Source organism: Rattus norvegicus, chromosome 7 (genome assembly GCF_036323735.1).
Source record: "Rattus norvegicus strain BN/NHsdMcwi chromosome 7, GRCr8, whole genome shotgun sequence".
Lineage (NCBI taxonomy): Eukaryota > Metazoa > Chordata > Mammalia > Rodentia > Muridae > Rattus > Rattus norvegicus.
Window position 1 is genome coordinate 91,382,900 of NC_086025.1, and position 13,804 is coordinate 91,396,703.

The following is a 13,804-nucleotide window of genomic DNA, read 5'->3' on the forward strand; positions in this document are numbered from 1 at the left end:
ACCCACAAGGCAATCACAACCATCTCTAACTCCAATTCGTAGGGGTCTAAGACTTCTTATGACTTCTGCATGCACAGGGTACACACACACACACACACACACACACACACACACACACACGCATGCACGCACACACGCATGCACGCAGGCAAACACTCATCATATACATTAAATCAATAAAGTCTTAAAATTTTAAACCTTGACAAAGGAGGAAATCTCTTGCCCTGGCTTCCCTAGTACTGAGGAAACTTCAGTTAACCCCCTGGGAAAACAGTGTGGGAGCCTCTACATTCAGCTTGGGAGATTGTCTTCTCTCCATGTTTTGAATCTGTACATTTATTGATTCTTATTTCTCTGCACAGTCTAAAGCAATTCTAGAACTGATGGTCTCCACTAAAACTGTAAAGGATGCGGTACCATGTTTGATGCCATTATAGTGGTTTTGTGGTCACCCTCCTCCTGTAGTAGAGCATTGCTTGTATTGGAATGCTCTGACAGCTGGGCTGCAGCCTGGTGTAAGTACTCCTGCCTTGCATGCAGGAGGCCCCTGGTTTCCATCCCTGCACTGGGAAAGTAGCTGACTGTTGGAAGTCAAATCTGAAAGGGTATGGCCACTGCGCTAACCACCACCCCTTGAGTACTGACTGTGTTTATGTATTGGAATCAGAGCTGGGTTGTGGTGGATACAATGTACCCAAACAGCACAGGCCACTCAGTGGGAAAAATCAAAGGGCTGTTGGAAAGTGATAGGGTTTGTTTTTCAGGCTAGCTGCTGTGAAAAGGGAACTGGAGATAAAGGAAATACACTTACAGGATGCTGCAAGAAGACGTTTGCTAAAGCTTCAGCAAGATCAACGTGAAATGGAGCTACGCAGGCTGGAAGATGAAATTGAGAGAAAGGTTCATCAGCTTTAATCATAAGATCTTTGGGCTCATGTAACAAACACCGTCAGATTAAGTAAGATGCTGGAGTCCACGGTGAACACTGAACAGCTCCCTCGGTTTTATGTACTGTAACAGGCACCTGTTCTTATACCAAGAGAAGTAATCAACCTAACGTCTGTTTCTTTAGAAGTAAAATTTGTCAGGTATCAGTTGTGAGGTGGGGGAAATATTCTCTATTTTAAAAACCCACACGTGGTCAATATAAAAAGAATTTCCAGTGTAGAACATCTGGAGCTAGAGAGCTGGCCCTTCTGTGCCTCCTCATTTCTAAAGCTGAGGTATCTACAGTATGGGTGCCTTGAGCAGGTTTTATCCTGAGCGCACAGCATAGTACCATCTGTAAACAGTCACTGCGAGTGACCCGAACACCAGTGCAAAAGTTAAAGTAACCATGGCACACAAAAGTAGACGGCAGATGGAAATTTACATTAACTTAAGAAAATATAAAAAAATAGTTATTCCTCCACCTACAGAAACACACAAAAACGCTGTTATTAACCTTTTCCTAAAAATAGAAATAAAATCCAGGTTCGTCTCAGTTTGCGGTATCTCCAGGCTCACCCCCGCCACCCTAACCAGCCAGCTTTGGTTTCGCCTTTAAATTTGCATTCTGCCCAACAGTCACACATAGCTGGTGGCTGCCACGCAGTGTGTGGTTGGGATATTAACCCTTCCTTGTCTGTGGTAAATATTTTCAGCTGGTCTTTACCTAGTACCTATTAAAAATGTCAATAGTGTCATATCTTGATTTTAGAATTATTGACAAGGCTGTGACTCTCAAGGCCTAAAGTGTTTGCTGTCTGGTGCTTGGTAGAAAAGGTTAGCCAGCCCAAGGTCTGTCTGACAACTGACTGTAGGGCTGAGCTAGGGACCGAGCTTACTTCTGTCTGGAAGGCAGGCCGTCCAGTACTAGCTGTTGAGTCCCTTGCTGGCCGAGGGTTGTTGCTCATGGACAGGCCTGTGCACCCCATCTTCTCCCTGGCTTTGTTCCCGTCCACACTGAGTCCAGTACTGGGCCTCTCACCTCATCGCCCCATTGCTCTTTCCCTTCATGAGACTCAATATTTACATTCCCAACGGATACTTTTATTTTTCTGAATCCTCTCTCCCATTCAATTGGAATTCTCATTAGTATTATATTAAATTTATGCATTAATTTTAGAAGCTTAAAATCCAGTTTTGATAAAATACTAAATTTTTAACTCTTATAAAGGATTTAATTTAATATTTCTTGCTTTGTTTAAGACTGATTTTAATTGGCTTTTACAATCTACAATTCTTTTAAATTACCTCACTAGTGAATCAAGTTAATAGCCTTGTATTCTTAACAAAGAGTGTGTGTTTTTTCCCAAAAGTGATCCATGCTCAGAACTCTGGTATCTTTACCCCAGATCCTCTTGACGTACAGTAAGGCATCCTGATTCTTCTCAGTAGCAGTGGAGAGGCCTCTGCACAGCCCAGTGCTGTGCTCTGAGTGCCTCACCTGCAGCAAGGACATACTCACACATTCATGTGGGTTTTTTATAGCTACTTATCTCTGAAAACTCATAATCAGATCAGCTCTGTGCCTGGACCCCCAACAGAGTAGGGTGGTGTGTGCCCAGCCTTGCCTCCCCTCTCTGTGCCCCCAGGACTCTGGCTTCACACTCAGACCTCACCTTAGCTAGTGCTTCCCCATGGCTTCCTCAAGGTCAGTTACCATATGATTTTATCCCTTGATGTGTGTCTGCATCCTACAGGCACTCACTTTACGGCCTCTTTCCTTACAAGTATTTACTAGTGCGTTGTCTGTCAACAGTATACATACTCAGTAGTGACTGAGACCATGATACAAACAGTCCTTATGTGTTTGCTGGAAGAATCTATGGGGACTGATGGTTGATTGGTTGTTGTTTTGTTTTCCAAAAACACATGATTTACCTTATCCTCACCACTAACAACACCTACGTCTGTAGGCATCCAAACGCTTAGGAAGATTCTGTGGAGAGTGCCTCACCCAACCACTGACTTACAAAAGTGAGAGCCCCAAGTAAAGTTACATTTGGGGACAGTGAGCTCCAAATAAACACCATCCACGCTGAGAGCAGAACAGACAGGTCAGACAGCTCACAGGAAGCTTCAAGGTATACGGAGCTCACACGTTGTTTTAATAAGAGTAAACGTTGTTTGTCTCCAGCCCAACTTTCAGTTGCCTGGTTTTCTTTAACTGGGATCTAGTTCCCGTAACAGGGAAGAGCTGCCACCTGCTCGCCAGTCTGTCTCCACCTGCTCGTCAGTCTGTCTGTCACCATGGGCATATGGCAGCTGTGCTTGCTATTTAAAACACATACGCTTAACCCAGATGAGTCCTGGATGCCAAGAGAGCACTGCTGTGTCACCAGTTAGTCAGTTTTCAACCCGGTTCCTGCCTGTTTTTGTAGTGCTCGTAGTGGGATGTCATGTTACAAGATCACTAAACCTATTAAAAGTTGTGCTGTGAGGTTTGGGGCCTTGACAGTTTGTGCTTTGTCCGTAGGTACAAATGAGAGATCAAGAAATTGCTGCCACAGCCAAAGACCTGGAAATGAGACAGCTGGAACTGGAAGCACGGAAACGACTTTATGAAAAGGTAGAAAGCAGCTCTCTCCAGACCTTCTTCAGACCCTTCAGACCCTGCACTGACTTGTGTCAAGGCTGGACCCCCTTGTGGTTTACCCTTTAAGCAGAATAGTGTGGAACTTAGCTAATGGCAGAGTGCGTGTGTGTAATGCTTAGACTCCTGGTTCTCCAGTAGTATAGCCACACTTCCGCAGTACCAGCCTGAGCCCAAGTTTTGCCTCAAGATCTCTCGTTTCCTGTTTGCCAAGCTCCCTTGCGTTTGCGTGACAGTGATGGGAACACCCCAGTGAGTCTGAAATCTCTCATGTTGGGAACTTTATCACCCTGCATGGTACTCAGAATCCAGAACCCTCCCAAATCTAAAGTGCTTCATGCTGAGTGGTTCAGATTCCCTGAACCTTTGGGATTGGAGGAACACAAAGCAAGAAATGGGAAATGCTTTAAATTACAATTATCTGGAATTAAATCAGCAAATGGATAGTTATATATTTTATCATTGAAAAGAGCTGTTAATGCAAGGTTTTAATTGAGAAAAACATTGTTATAAAGAGTATTTTGCAGTTCTCCTTCTGGATGGCTGTGGATGTTCATGGTTAGCATCTGCAGGAGCTGCTGTAGAGCCGAACCGTATTTAAACTTAAATGTTTGGGCTGGAGAGACAGCCGAGTGGTTAAAAGGCCACAGGTTCAATTCCCAGCACATTAACAACACCTAAAAACCAGCTGTACCTCCACCAGAGTGGAAGGATGGGTACTCTAGTGCCCTCTTCTGGCCTCTGCAGGCTCTGTGTGTACACATGTGTTATACTTGAATACATGCAGGCAAAACTCTCATACACGTGAATAAAAATATTGAACCTTAAATGTAAGTGATTTATAACTTTTAGCAATAACATCTTTATATATGTACCTTTTCTGCATATAATTTAAAATATTTTTAGCTAATTATAAAAGTAATTAAGCTGTTTATTGGTCATTAGAAAAATAATAATTAAAAATCTCCAAATCAAGAAATAAGTCCTGGGGCCTGAGCAGTGGCACAGTGGTTGAGGGCTCCCACATGGTCTCACAACTATTTGTAACCCCAGCTCCCTCTTTGGCCTCTGCGGGCATTGTATACACGTGGTTCTCATGCATACATGCAAGCAGAATGTCCATGCACATAAAGTAAATCCTGGGGACTGTATTGTCAGCGTATAGTTTGAACACTGAGTAAGCTTAGTGGTTAAGAGCATGTGCTACCCTGCAGAGGACCAGAGTGTGGTTCCCAGCAGCCATGTCAGGTATCAGGTGGCTCATTACTATCTGTAACTCCAATTCCAGGATGTCTGAGGACACCTGCACTTCACACATACACACAATTTAAAACAAATCTTAAAGGAAAAAGAAATAACTTCGGGGGCTGCGTGCAGTGGTGGAGCGCTTGATAGAACACACAGGCCCTGGGCTCAGCCCAATACTGAACTAAAGTACAACTGCTGGTATCCTCAGTGGTCAGCGCGTCAGCTGACACATAGTCTGTGTTCCGCCTTTGTACCTTAGACCTTATGAAGGTTGTTTGCCTTCCACCTGCCCCACTACCGTACCATTAGCATCGTGTCCCATTTCCCTACTCCTGGCCATACTGCTCTGTTGCCCTAGTCTGTGGATTTGCCTATCCTGGATGTCTCCTAGGCATGCAGCATATATACGGTGTCCTCCGAGGGTGGCTTCTTTCACTTAGCAGTGTTTCCGAGATCCGTCATGCTGTAGCGTGAGTCAGTGCTTCATTCTTTTCCATAGCTGAGCAATGAAATGCCGTATGGTCCACGAGCTTTAGGTCTTTGCTGAGCATTCAGCAGAGCAGCCTGCAATCCAGCTTCAACTTCACTTTCTGATTGTGTGAAATCTCACTGACAACCAGAGGGACTGTGGGACCCTCTCAGGTCTGCACACTCAGACCTTGACTCACACACACACATTATACAGGGTGTCCTGCCAAGGCTGCTGGCTTTCAAAGGCTGTTAGAGAGCTTCTGGGTGGGGTAGGAATGGATGCCTTCCTCTTGAGACATGTTCCACAGCGTACCACACACCTTCTGTTAACTTCCAGAATTCAGAGGTCGATTCTGAGCATGTTTGCCCTTCTTGGTGTATATACAGTAACTTCAGGGACCCTGAGGTGGTCAGCAGAGTTATCCACCCCTGTTCCCTTTTTTACTTTGACAATGAGAAAGTTACGTTGTCCTTGGGGCTGAACAAAGCAAAGTCTGTTTGTGTTCAACAGGATCTTACTGCAAGTCAGGAGGCCATTGCCAAGGGAATTCGAGAAGACACAGATGCGCACAGGCGGAAAATGGTTCTCGAAGAACACGTGTTCCAGAAGCTGCTAGAGAACAGCCAGATGGGGAGCAGAAGGACTCCGAGGGTGAGAGTCTGCCGAGCCTGGCTCACGTGGCATGCGTGAGCTCAGACATGGCCTGAGACCATGGCTGGACCTCTGAGAGCACACATTTGAAAGTGTTTGAAGTTGCCATGATTCGTTTATTTGTTTGTCTAGGTCCTTAGATGTCCCAGGGCTTTGCGTTCATGTACTGACTGCCTCGGTGATGTGCTTACATGCCCTGTGAGAGGACAGTAAGACAGAAGACAGCACAGGAGAACTGAATAAGGTCCACATTGTTCAGTCCTGTGTTCTCTGGAATTGTCCCGGGCAGCACAAAGGGCACAGAACCCCGGGGCTCTACCAGGCGTACAGGAATTTCCAAGGCATCTTATCCAGTAGCTCAGGATTGGAAGCACTGGCGTGAAATCAGGGGTCACGGCAGAGTTGAGAATACTGTATATTTCTGAGGCCTTAAGAAAATATTTCTAGTTATTTTCTGCATTTCTTGTGAACTGCCCTTTCGGGAGTGCTAACTGAAGTGGATTGAGATGGGACAAGAGACGTTCAGAAAGAACTTCTGTGCTGTCCCTTTACCATAATGTTAAGTGGGTGTGTCTCGGGTTGGCAGTGTTCTAAAAATGAGGACTGGTGGGGACATCTGTCTCTTAGCTGACCCCTCCGAAACACCATACTGTTTGTTTCCTTTCCCTGGTTCCTGTACATCTGAAAGGGGGCTTTTCTTTCTAACTACTTCTCAAGGTGTTAAAACCAGAAGCTGTTGTCTTGTCCTTTCTCTCACCTAGAAGTTCTTAGTGCAGGCTGTGAAGCAGTCACTTCAGGAGCTTACTGTTGCTATTGTGAAGAGAGGGTCTGGTTACCACCCAAGCTTGAACTGGCCTTGAACGTCCCCACAGCACCCTGCCCACCCACCCCCCCAACACCTCTAACTGCTTAACTGATGGACTTGATTGGTTTGCGGCGGGGCCTGGAAGTCCGTTTGTCCAAACACCCTGGTGATGGGACCACACCACCAAGGCTAAGTAGATCCTTGGATACAGTAGGTGGATGGCCGCATCTTTCTGGAATTTACTTTTTCTTAGGTGATGGAGGACAATTTGGCAAAGGCGGAACAAGCCTGTCTGAATGCTGACTGGCAGATTCAGACTTTACATAAGCAGAATCGTGAGGATCGACAGCGCAGCGAGGGCTACTATGAGGTCGCCACTCTCCTCCGCAAGGACAGACAGAAAGAAATCCAAGTGTTAGATGCAATGATGGAGGAGGAGGCTAAGAAGGTAAGGCAAGCCTACAGACTGCTGGCTAGTGTGATAAGCTAACCTCTTCCCGTGCCGGGAAGACGGACCCAAGGCCTTACAAACACAAGGCAGTCACTCTAACCCATTAAATGATTCTCATGTAATGGGTGCTATTCAAGAACATTGTCCAATCCTGACACTGCTTACAAATGTAAGTTCTACTTCCTGGTTTGTATTGTTATGTCTCAGCTTACTGACTTCTGGGTTTGTTCTTGTTAACTTGATGATATAGTACTGCTATAATACTTAAAAATGTAGAGAGAATTTAAATGGTAGACACTGTAGCCAGTAGTAGGCAGACCCAGAGTAGCATAGCTGTAAGGAGGATGAGGCGGGCTGATGCTGTCATTGCGCTCACTTTCCCGCTCTGTGCCCTGCTGCATGACCTTCATCCTTTATCCCCCTGTCACTCACTCAGAGATGCTGGAGTCACAGCTGGTATCTCCTGGCTGACCCAGCAGCTCCAGAGCCTTAGCAAAGTGACCTGCCAGGATTCTGCTGACCTGGGAGGTCCAGGCTTTAGGTAGTCAACATCAGTGCCCTCCTGGAAGCTAGCACTTCACTGCCCTGACCCAGGTTCACCTTCCTCCTCACCCCGATGAGGGAACCTGCCTTGTAGCCCTTTATTAAGGACAGGAAAGAAGGTTGAGGTGTGGGGTAGTACCCAGAATGCTGACATTATTAGCTATAGGAACATTGTGGGGAGCCCTCCCTTCAAGACAGGGATTACTGGCCCTGTGTCAACTGACTGTAGACTTTGGTGAGATTTACTTGAGGTAAAATAACGACTTGAGGGTGCACTGAGTGTCTCCTGCACAATCCATTGTGTCCACCGTCCTGAGTTCTAAAGCTGCCTCTCCTGTCGTATGGTCTTGGGAAAGCAGGAGACTGTGCCCCAATAAGTAGAGGGGAAATGATCTCTGTTGTCCTTTGACCTCAGATTGTGAGATTCTTTAAAGTTGGTATTTGATGAATTGGCATTTTAATCACAAAATTAGTCTGTGTGTTTCTGTGTAGCATTTCTGGATGTCCTAAGTTCACTACTTAGTCATCCTCTGAACTCATTTAAGATGAATTTCCTCATTTTATAGGGGGAAGGCTGGGCCCAGTAGGAATCACTAGCCTTTGATTGATTGTTGTGTGTCGCAGACCCAAGCGAAGAGATCTCTGACTTTTCTAGTCTTCGTAGCGGAGGCACAGCATTCACATTAAAGGGAAATGAACTCCCTTCCATTGCTGGGAAGTTAGCTGAGTCTGATAAGTCCTGAAACCTAGGGAACAATTGCTGCTTGTCGGGCAGAGCTGACCAAACTCAGGTTTGTGCTTCATATGCTAACAAGACCTGCCTCTGCCCTGGGTTCTTACATCGCACCCCAAATCCACAGCACCACACAAGGCCTGTGTGCGTCATCCTATGAAGAGAGAGGCAGAGGAAAATGGAGGAGCCGCTCTGCCCGAGCCGTCTGTTTTCAGTTTCTAACGGTCTTTCTGTTCCGTGTGCCTACAGTGGAAGGAAGCCAGAGAGAAGGAATTCCATTTGCAATCAGAAAAGAAAGCCTCTGCCCTTTCAGATGCCTCTAGAAAGTGGTTTTTAGGGCAGGAGACAAATGCAGCTTTGGAACATGAAGGTGAGTGTCTACAGGGTCTGCACTATTACAGATTCCTTAACACACTCTGTTACCGTGAATAAACTCCACAGCTGTCTTCTGTTACTTTCATTCAGATTATGTTGGGGGTGAGATGTACAAGGGATGGATGGGAGGCTGCAGACGTAGCTGGGGACAGAGTTTAGCCATAGAATGCTTGCCTCACATACGAGAAACCCAAGCTCAGTCCCAGCACAGACCTCACCAGGCAGTAAATGAAGGGACCTCTAACGCCCCCGGGACTGCCTTCGTCCACGTGACTGTGGTCTTTGGTGCTCTTGGTCTGGAGTCTGCCTTGTTCTCTAAGAACTACTCTGACTTTAGTAAGGATTATGCTTGGCCAAGCAGTCGGCCCCAGAGCAGCAGCGTGTCCAGCAGCACAGGGCCTTCCAGCACCGAGCTTACGTAGGATAAGGCCTACAACCGTTCACCTGAAAAGTCGGAACTCTGTCGGGCTGGTTGAGGTGAGTCAGTGGGTAAAGGCCCCTGGTGCCGCGCCTCACAGCCTCGGTAGAATTCCCAGGATCCCTGCGATGGAGGAGGAACTCACTCCACAGTCCTCCAGCCTGCACATGTGCACACACAGGCACAAAACAGATAAGAGAGACAGACAGGCAGACAGACGGACAAGTGTAACTTTAGATGGAAATCATAATTTAGCATCCTAAAGCAGAGTAAGGCCTGGGGAGGTTAGTCCTCTTTACTGCATTTCCTCCCGCCAGTCTCTTTATAGTGTATGAGTGTTACCTTTTAACAGCAGCCTCCCCCGGATGTACTTCCCTCAGGCTCCAGCTTGCCTCGTACAGTGAACAGCAGACATGTGTTCAGGCTTGGCACCTGTACCTGTAAAGCAAGCAAGCACTCAGGAAGCTGAGGGTGTGGGGAGGTTCAGGTCTGTCTGAGCTGCATAGTGAAACGTGAGGCGAGAGAGGATGTCTGTGTCCACACAGGGAAATGGTCTTCTGTTACAAATAAAATGTTCCGTGCTTCAGAATAGTTGACCTTGGAAACATGTCTCGTTGCAGAAACCAGACATGAAGGGTTGTATATGCACTGTGAGCCCATCTGTGTGAAGTAGTCAGGCCTGGCACAATTGTACTGAGAGGAGAGATGAGTGGTCGTCAGAAAGTGCTGGGGAAACAACTACTAAGTGTTCTAAAGTCAGTGACGATGGTTACAATAACTTCTGATGTATCGATAACATCGGATTACTCACTTTAAAAAGATGAACAGGCCAAGTGTGGAGGCACACTCCTACGTTGCTAGCACTTTGGGAGCTAGAGACAAGAGCTTCAGAAGTTCAAGGTCAGCCTGCACTACACGAGAATCTGCCTCCAGTGAAAGGAAGGCCATGAAACACAAAGCATATATCAATAGAACAACGCCTCAGAGATTAAAGATAGTGGGAGCCAACAAGATGGCGCAGCCAGTAAAAGTGTTGTCCACATGTCCCCGGTGACCTAAGTTTACTCCTCAGAACTCCCAGTGGAAGGAGAAGCAGCTCCTGAGGGCGGTGGGTGGGTGTGCTGACTCCTGATCACTAAGTGTGTGTGCACACTCTCCCCCACCACAGAGTCACAGGAAATAAAAGGTGACGTTGGGAACATTGTGGCCAGAAGGAGCCATTAGGCCAGGTTTCAGAATACTACATGCTGAAGGAAGAAGGGTGAGGGCTTAGGAGAAAGATATCACTTGGGACAGATGAACATGATGGAGTGCGGGGGACCCAGCATGGCCATAAGAGGGTTCTCGCCATCCACTGTGCTGTCCCAGGGAATGACTCTAGTGGTCGAGTTGGCAGCAAGTACCTTGACCTGCCAAGCTTCTCACCAGCCCTGTGAGAGTGTCACAGGGAGGAGTGCAGTTACTGAGCAGAAGGGCTCCTGGGGTTTTGCTGCTGAGCTCATTACCGTGATCGGGGTTCCTGCTTCTTATTCACCTGGTCTGTGCCATGGTAGCCCACTTAGCCATACCACCCTGGGCCTCTGACACACTCACACTGCTTCTCGGTGACGTTGCATAATCTTGTCATTTGGTGTTGGGAACCAGGAGCCTGTGTGTACCAGGCATTGCTCTCCCACCAAGCCATGCTTCTGGCGCCTGGCGTCTATTTCCTGACTATTTGCTGGCCTTTGTTTTAGCTGAGAATGCTCTTAAGCGTTAGCATAGCTTCTGGGCAGTTCTCTGTCCTTGACACTGATTCCACGTCTGCTGATGGCAGCACTGTTCTTCCCAAAGCAAGAAAGAGATGGTAACCGTCCGTGCAAGTGTGCGTTACCGAGCACTGTTTGTCAGTACTAAAGGGTTTCTGCTCACACATCTTTTTTCTCTCCTCTGCATGAGCAGAAGTGCCTTGGTTACAAAAGCAACACATGGACTCAACCTGCTTGCCTCAAACCTTACGATTAAATGATGTTTCCGACATGGATTCCTCGACACAGAGTAAGTTGGTAAATATGGAAGACTCCGCCTGTTATTTTACATTTCACAATATTTCAGCAGAGTGGAGACTAACAGGAGGTAGAGCACATGGTGTGCCGAGGGCAATGGTGGGAGGAAGTCTAGAATGGGACAGTGGGAACCTCGCAGCTCTGCTGGGGAACACAGGACGAGGAGCAGCCTCAGACACAGGTCAGACGACTCCATCTCTTTAGCAGGCGTAGACACTGACTAGACTGGTAACACGGCTGCAACACTCCCCACCCCCACCCCCTGAAGGAGTTCAGCAGGTTGCCTGATGGCTGTGTAGGGGTTGGGGCTGACTAGGTAACTTGTGGCCCAGGATAGGGCTCAGATCATGAGTTGGCCCTTAAGGAACTAATCCTATCCCAGTAGAATCAGTAACTCAGAAAAGGAGCTGGTGGGTGAGTGTATATTCCAAGCCTATAATCTGTCCTATAAGAAGACAGATCAAGGCCCAGCCAGTCTGAGCAGCCTGGTGTATGAAGAGGCCCAGTGTAGGGCCTGGGTTATCACCAAAAAAAAAAAAAAAAAAAAAGAAAAAACAAAAACCCAAAACCAAAAATTATGTATTATATACATATATAATTATACATATATGTATTATACATATATAATTTTTAAAATCTGATAAGGAGAGGACAAGAAAATATGTAGACTTTTAACTGGCTTTCCAATAAAGCTGTTGTTTAGATAAGGCAAAATTTGATTTTTGGAGAGACTTTTGAGCTTTCTTAGAAGAACAACCTTTTATACAGATCCCCAGAAGACAAGAACTATGACTAATAACAAATCATGAAATTCCAGTATCATGTGAAGCTGCATCTGACATTCTATGCCAGAAGATTAATTAAACCTTGTCCGTTCTTCAGACTTAAATATTTTGCTTTGGTAGACAAGGTCCACTGTCTTACTCAGGCAGCTGGCGCGGCCCTGGGTCTCTAGCCTGCAGCAGGGACCCCCAGCCCCACCTCACCCCCACCCCCACCCCCAACACACACACCTGGAGCGGTGCACACCCAGATAATCTGCGCCTCACCGCCGAGCTCCCGTTGTTTGGCAGCAAATGAAAGTGTAATGGCTGCCTGTATTGGGGGGACGGAACTCATTTTCAGAAGCTGAAGCCATTTAAATATGGAGCGGTACTCCCTCCCTCCCAGTGTTCCCATCGGGATGGAGCAGTGTAAACTCCAGCAGCAAGTTACTTCAGTGCTGAGCTGGACTGCCCTGCACTACAGCTGTCCAGTATTTGAGGGACGTGGCTGTGGACAGGCTCCTGACCCGGAGTCAGTCTGTCCTCCTCTCTGCGTGCCAAGCTTACACATACAGTGTCTGACTTACACACACAGTGTCTGACTTACACACACAGTGTCTGACTTACACACACAGTGTCTGACTTACACATACAGTGTCTGACTTACACACACAGTGTCTGACTTACACACACAGTGTCTGACTTACACACAGTGTCTGACTTACACATACAGTGTCTGACTTACACACACAGTGTCTGACTTACACACACAGTGTCTGACTTACACACATTGTCTGACTTACACACACAGTGTCTGACTTACACATACAGTGTCTGACTTACACACACAGTGTCTGACTTACACACAGTGTCTGACTTACACATACAGTGTGAGAGCTCTCTGCGGACTTTGAGTTCAGCAGCAGCAGCAGCAGCAACAGAATCTCCTTGACTGGGAAATGAAAGCACAGAGGGCAGGGTAATATGGTTGGCTTTTTGCTCAAGAAACTTGTTTTTAATATGTTGGTTTTGTTATTGATTATTCATTGAAAGTAAATACTATATTAGTATCAGAAAACTGAGCTGCTAATAACTATAAATTTTATTTTCCAGTTTTTTCAAGAGATAAGCCAACAGAATGGAACCACACGGAATCCGATCTTCTCAAGAATGTGCGAGATCTTCGCAGGGGACTCACAGCCCGGGCTCGGAGCAGCTGTCCGCGCCCTCATCTTTTGGTGACATAGAAGGCATTTCACCATGAAGCAATCAGAGATATCTTTTTTAAATCAGTGGCACTCATTTTCCAATTATTTATTCTAATTTTTGTAACGATCAGCCTTTTGTATAGAGAAATATATCTATAAAATTATGTTTTTATTGAATTATAATGCTTTGGCTTGTAAAGGGCTTCTAGAATATTTCACATAAAGCTTTTTGGAAATTATCAAAACTGAGCTGTCTTCTTTGCTTACAAAGACTGCACAGAGTTCAGCCGATGAGATGGGCTTAATTTTAAAGATAAATGGAGAGATAAACAACAGGACTCAAGTGGAGGAGGCTGCTGAGTGAGGACAGGGGCAAGCCACGCCCGATGACCTGAGTTCACAGGCTGCCCACAGGCTGGAAGGAGAGAACCAAGCTGCACTCTTGCTGCCATACTCACATTCCCATCATAGGCAAACGTGACTTCAAACAAAAACTGGGCCTCACTCCAGCAGC

The 13,804-nt window shown here is 46.4% G+C and overlaps 1 protein-coding gene across 6 annotated transcripts in view; it reads left to right on the plus strand.

The window, feature by feature from the left end:
* The window catches only part of Tbc1d31 (TBC1 domain family, member 31), a 79,530-nt gene extending 65,995 nt beyond the window's left edge, over positions 1-13,535 (plus strand). For all 6 annotated transcript variants that reach the window (XM_039078789.2, XM_063263256.1, XM_063263257.1 and 3 more), the window contains 7 exons: positions 765-900; positions 3,461-3,553; positions 5,808-5,948; positions 7,007-7,201; positions 8,730-8,850; positions 11,215-11,310; positions 13,196-13,535. In XM_039078789.2, the coding sequence (XP_038934717.1) occupies positions 765-900; positions 3,461-3,553; positions 5,808-5,948; positions 7,007-7,201; positions 8,730-8,850; positions 11,215-11,310; positions 13,196-13,329 (916 nt within the window). In that variant the 3' untranslated portion in view covers positions 13,330-13,535. The remainder of the gene's footprint in view (positions 1-764; positions 901-3,460; positions 3,554-5,807; positions 5,949-7,006; positions 7,202-8,729; positions 8,851-11,214; positions 11,311-13,195) is intronic.
* The last annotated feature ends 269 nt before the right edge of the window (positions 13,536-13,804 follow it).